The following is a 4,420-nucleotide window of genomic DNA, read 5'->3' as shown; positions in this document are numbered from 1 at the left end:
AGAGAGAAGGAGGATGGGTTTCCGGCAAGGGGGGCGGACGGGGCGCAGGGGGTGGAGCGAGCAACCCCCAAAGATAGTCACCATGACCCCTCGATGTGGGCTTTTGCATGGAATTAAAGAGATGCACCCGCCCGGTCCCATGCAACCCGGGTCGGCTTTTCCCGCGTTACGGCGGTGACGCGCCCCCCTGTTGATGCACGAGCATGGCTTGCAGTGTTTCGTGCCCCCCAAGCTACTTTTTCCTATACGAATTTCGGATTAGGATAACTTGTGCACCCCTTTTGGGGAAATTTGACCCCATTTGGGGCGCGTGCTCGGAGTGGGAGACCTTTACCTCCGCAGGGGAGGGTGTGTCGGGGGGGCCTTAGAAGGCCTGCACGGTGTGCATAGAGTTCCATTCTTTTGTAGGGAGGGGGGAAAAGACCATCTGGACTGCCACTCTTTTTTTTCGAATAGGGCGATAGGCGGGTGGGGGCCCCCTTGTGGGCCCTTCAGCCGGTTTGTCTAATAGCGCGCTGGGACAAAAATCAATTTCCCGTCCTGTGATAGGAAGTACCGGGATAAAATTTAGTTTTTTCCTCACTGGATAAAATAGTCTGTGGTTGGCTTTCAGGGGATAAAGGGGCCCTTAGGAACGGGTTTAAGGTCCCCTTATTCATGAGGTGAAACTTTGGGGTTTAGAGAGAAGAGGGTTTACGTTAAACCCCCCTCCCAAAAAGAACACCCGGGAAAAAAAAATCAGTCCTCCCCCTCACGGGATAAAAACAGTCTGGGTTGGCTTTTTTCAGAGGGAGGGAAGGGAAGCTTACGGAACAGGTACGGCCCCCCTTTCTCTCACTGAGGGAAACACCCTTTTGAAATTTTTCAGAGAAAAGGGGGTTTTCCCTTAAAAACCGTCCTGCCATATGAACCTCCTGGAAAAATGTTAATTTCTCTCCTCACGTGGGAAACAGTCTGGGGCCGGCTTTTTTCAGAGGAAAAGGAACTGACGGGAACGGGTGCGGGCCCCCCTTTTTTTCTAAATGGGGGAAAAAAACCTTTTGGGGCGTTTCAGAAAAAAGGGGGTTTCACTTTAAAAAAAGGGACAGGTCCTCTTGAGGAGGGAGAGGAATCCCTGGAAAATGAAAAAAATCCCTTCTAAGAGGAGGAGCAGAAGTTTTCCCCATAATGAGTCCGAGGGGGAAGGACCCCCCTCTGGGATACTCCGAGGTTTTCACCCCCCATTTTTTTGCCGTGCGGGGACCCTTGTGAGGGGGAGAGGGGAGTCCTGGGGGTTGACGATCCCCTGCACGAGTACCCCCTGCGGCTAGCAACACGCCTCTTTGGCCTTTTTTGGGCAAGACAGGCGGAGACCCAGGCCGGTCAGGTCAATGGGCTGGTCACCCTGGGAGGCTAGGGTCAAGCAGTCATGCTGCCGTTGGTACCCACACCGCCCGGGTACCAGTGAAAGGCAAATTTGGCTGCGTTACCCCCTCATCACCCCTTTTGCGTTGCATTGGTTCTAGCACTCAGTTCCCCTTTTTGGACCCGTGGTGGGTGGGGGGTGAGTGGATGAAGCACTGCCAAATATAGGGAAAAATCAAAACAAAAATCCCCCACAACAGACCTTATTTTGCGACCCGTGAAAGGCCCAGACCACGCACCCACCCAAAGCCTACGTGCCCCCGGGGTTTGGCAAAAAAAAACCCGAGCCGGGTGACATGTCTCCTGTCCAAGATGGGGACAAGACGGAAAAATCATGAAAACATGTCTGTCCACAGATTGCCAAAAGATGGCTTCGGCTGGCCCCTCCAGGCCATACCAGACCGGGAAAGGCCTCTGGCACTCCTCAGACGACCCACAAATGAATAGGAGCACCAGCAAAACCAGCCGAAACAGGGGTGCCCCCACGACAACCCCCAAAACCCCAAAAGGGCGGACCGAAACGGCCGGGGCCGGAGCCGATTGATGGGAGTTTGGACCCCCAAGGCGTTTCCGCAATTCAAGGCCCCCGAAAACCCAAAGGTTTCAAAATGCCACCAAAGGGAAGGGCTTTGGAGAGCCAGCACAAAATCGGCTGCGATCCGGGTTGCGCGAGATCAGGGCTGATCATCACCCCAAAGTAAGCCACCCTTTGTTTCCTGCAGGAAAAAAGGAGCTAAAAGATGGGGGGAAAAGTGAGCCTCTCGCTATGAATCCCGAGGAAAAGGAGTAAGATGGTGTATTTGGGCTTTCGTCTCATACGATGTGGGGTGATAGCATCACACCACAGGTGTGGGGGTTTCCCCGATGTCAAAGGGGGAAGACTCCAACCAGGCAAACCCTGGGACCATAAAAAGGTACCCAACCTCTACCTTGATCTGGGAAAACGGGGTCCCCTTCACCTACGCACTTATGTGCCAAAACCCCTTGGGTGTTCAGGTCCCAAAAATACGGACACCACCGGGCAAACTGCAACCCAAAGGGCCAAAATGGGCTGTAGAAAGGGGACCAAAGGGGTGTGCAAAAAGGCACATAAAAAAGGCCCCAAAAGCCAAATGTCCTAACGTGCCCAAGAGGATCACCCCGGAGCCTGGCTTGTTTGTAGGAAAAGGGCGGCCCTCAAACGCAAGAGGTTGTAAGAAGGGGCCCCGACTTTGTTCCTGCCCCCCAGGACCTACGTCGGGGGGAGGAAAAAAAAAGCAAAAAGGTTCCCCGACCCCAAAGGGGAAGGGAAGTCCCCCACCAAAAACCGGAGTCTCGACAATCGGGAGTTCCCCAAGTAAAGAGTGCAAGGAACCACGGAAAAAAGGTTCCCAACAGCACCACACGGCCCCCCCAGACCAAAGACTGTTTTTCGACGAGGGGGCATGTCGTCCTGATCATGCGTAGTCAAAAGCAGTGGAGTATCCTGCCGGGACCAAGGAAGGGGCAAAAAAGGAGGACTCGCCATGACGACATTAAAACAACTGTCAAAAGCAAAAAGGGGAAAGGGGAAGAGGGAGAGGGCCAAATCACCCTAATCCTCTCCCTCCCCCCAGGTCGAACTCCCCTCCCCACCCAAAACCCAGGCTTCCCCTCAAGGCAGGCCTACCCCGGAATGCCCCCAGGCAGACCCTAACCAGGCGATTCAGTGCCACAGCCGAATCAGAAAAAGCTGAGCCTCCCCAGGCAAAGCAGCAATGCACAAAAACACCCCGGCCAGAGAAAAACCCAAACACGAAAAGTCAGAGTAAAAAGGGGCCCCAACCCCCCAGGGATACCCTGACAGCCGAAGGAGCCCCCTCAAGCAGTGAGGATCTCAAATGGAGTGTAGACTCCGTGTCAATCCAATAGACATGTCTTGATGAAAACTATAAATTTAGTAACATATGGCCCAAAACTAAGTTTTCTGCGGGGGGAACATTGTGGCTTCCCCTAAGGGGTGCCATCCCCAGCAATAGTGCGATCAAGGAGCATTGACATCGTCATCCCCCAGGGGGGACATTACGGGGGAAGCTTTTCGCTTCCCCGGGGTATCAGTCTACGCGCTGCCAGTTCCGAGGGGCAAAAGGGGCCCTGATGACCCGGTCAAAGCAAACAATCCCTGCTACGCAATACCCGATGCCCCGCACTTGGAGAAAATGTTGAACTCTTCCGTCGAGATTAACGGGCCGGGGGCCCCCTGAAATTGTACAATGTGTACACCCGGGCCCACTGTAGAGCTTAAAATCAGCCAGGTATGTGTTTCCCGCAGCACACGACGAGTGATCAGGGGGGGAGATTCAAGAACAACCCCACCCTGGCCCCCTGCAGGGCCCCGGATGCGGGGGCCGACATACCCAACGTGTTGAGACATTCCCCGAGACACTTCCTCAACACCCGGAGCCAAGCATGTAGAGGGAGGGGCCCTAGAGCTCCCCGGGCCCACTGCGACTCTGGTGGAGGGATTGGCTGGCGGTCATGAGGCCGTCATAGTGACCTTTATGGACTAACAACCCTCATGGATAGGGCCCAGCCAAAAATACCAGACCGAACCCAAGATGGAAAACAGACAAGCCAAGGCGGGCATTCCAGAGCCCCTTTGGGCCCCACTGTTGAGAAGCAATGAACCCACACAGAGCGAAAAGGGAAGTGCTACAAGCCAGACTTGAAAAATCCCATTGAGAGGCAGCCTCACTGACCATCCCCAAAACTCGGCCGGGGTCCAGGATCACAAGGACGCCGGTACTTCAATGACGAGATTAGGGAGGTCAACCACAGGGTAAATATGTCCCCAAAAAACATTCAAAGGGCAAAGAACCCCCGAAAAACCTAGCCCTCCTAAGGGGGGCGTCAGGGACCCCAAAGGGAAACTGCCAGCAGAGTGGGCAGGAAAAGTGGGGAATGGGGGTCCTTCGATCACGCCCCCCTCGGGGGCTATGGGCAAGGGGTCAAGCGAGCCACCAGCCGCTCACCCCCGAGATGCACGCACCACGACCCC

At 54.9% G+C, this 4,420-nt stretch overlaps 1 protein-coding gene across 1 annotated transcript; it reads left to right on the top strand.

The window, feature by feature from the left end:
* Nucleotides 1-2,268: 2,268 nt before the first annotated feature.
* On the top strand, nucleotides 2,269-3,626 carry LOC119570428 (basic salivary proline-rich protein 1-like). Its single transcript, XM_037918171.1, has 3 exons — nucleotides 2,269-2,846; nucleotides 3,069-3,270; nucleotides 3,402-3,626. Exons 1-3 carry the CDS (start codon nucleotides 2,269-2,271, stop codon nucleotides 3,624-3,626), a joined length of 1,005 nt encoding a protein of 334 aa, XP_037774099.1.
* Nucleotides 3,627-4,420: the final 794 nt, after the last annotated feature.

This window comes from Penaeus monodon, unplaced genomic scaffold (genome assembly GCF_015228065.2).
Source record: "Penaeus monodon isolate SGIC_2016 unplaced genomic scaffold, NSTDA_Pmon_1 PmonScaffold_2683, whole genome shotgun sequence".
NCBI lineage: Eukaryota > Metazoa > Arthropoda > Malacostraca > Decapoda > Penaeidae > Penaeus > Penaeus monodon.
This window is presented reverse-complemented; position numbering and strand designations above follow the sequence as displayed.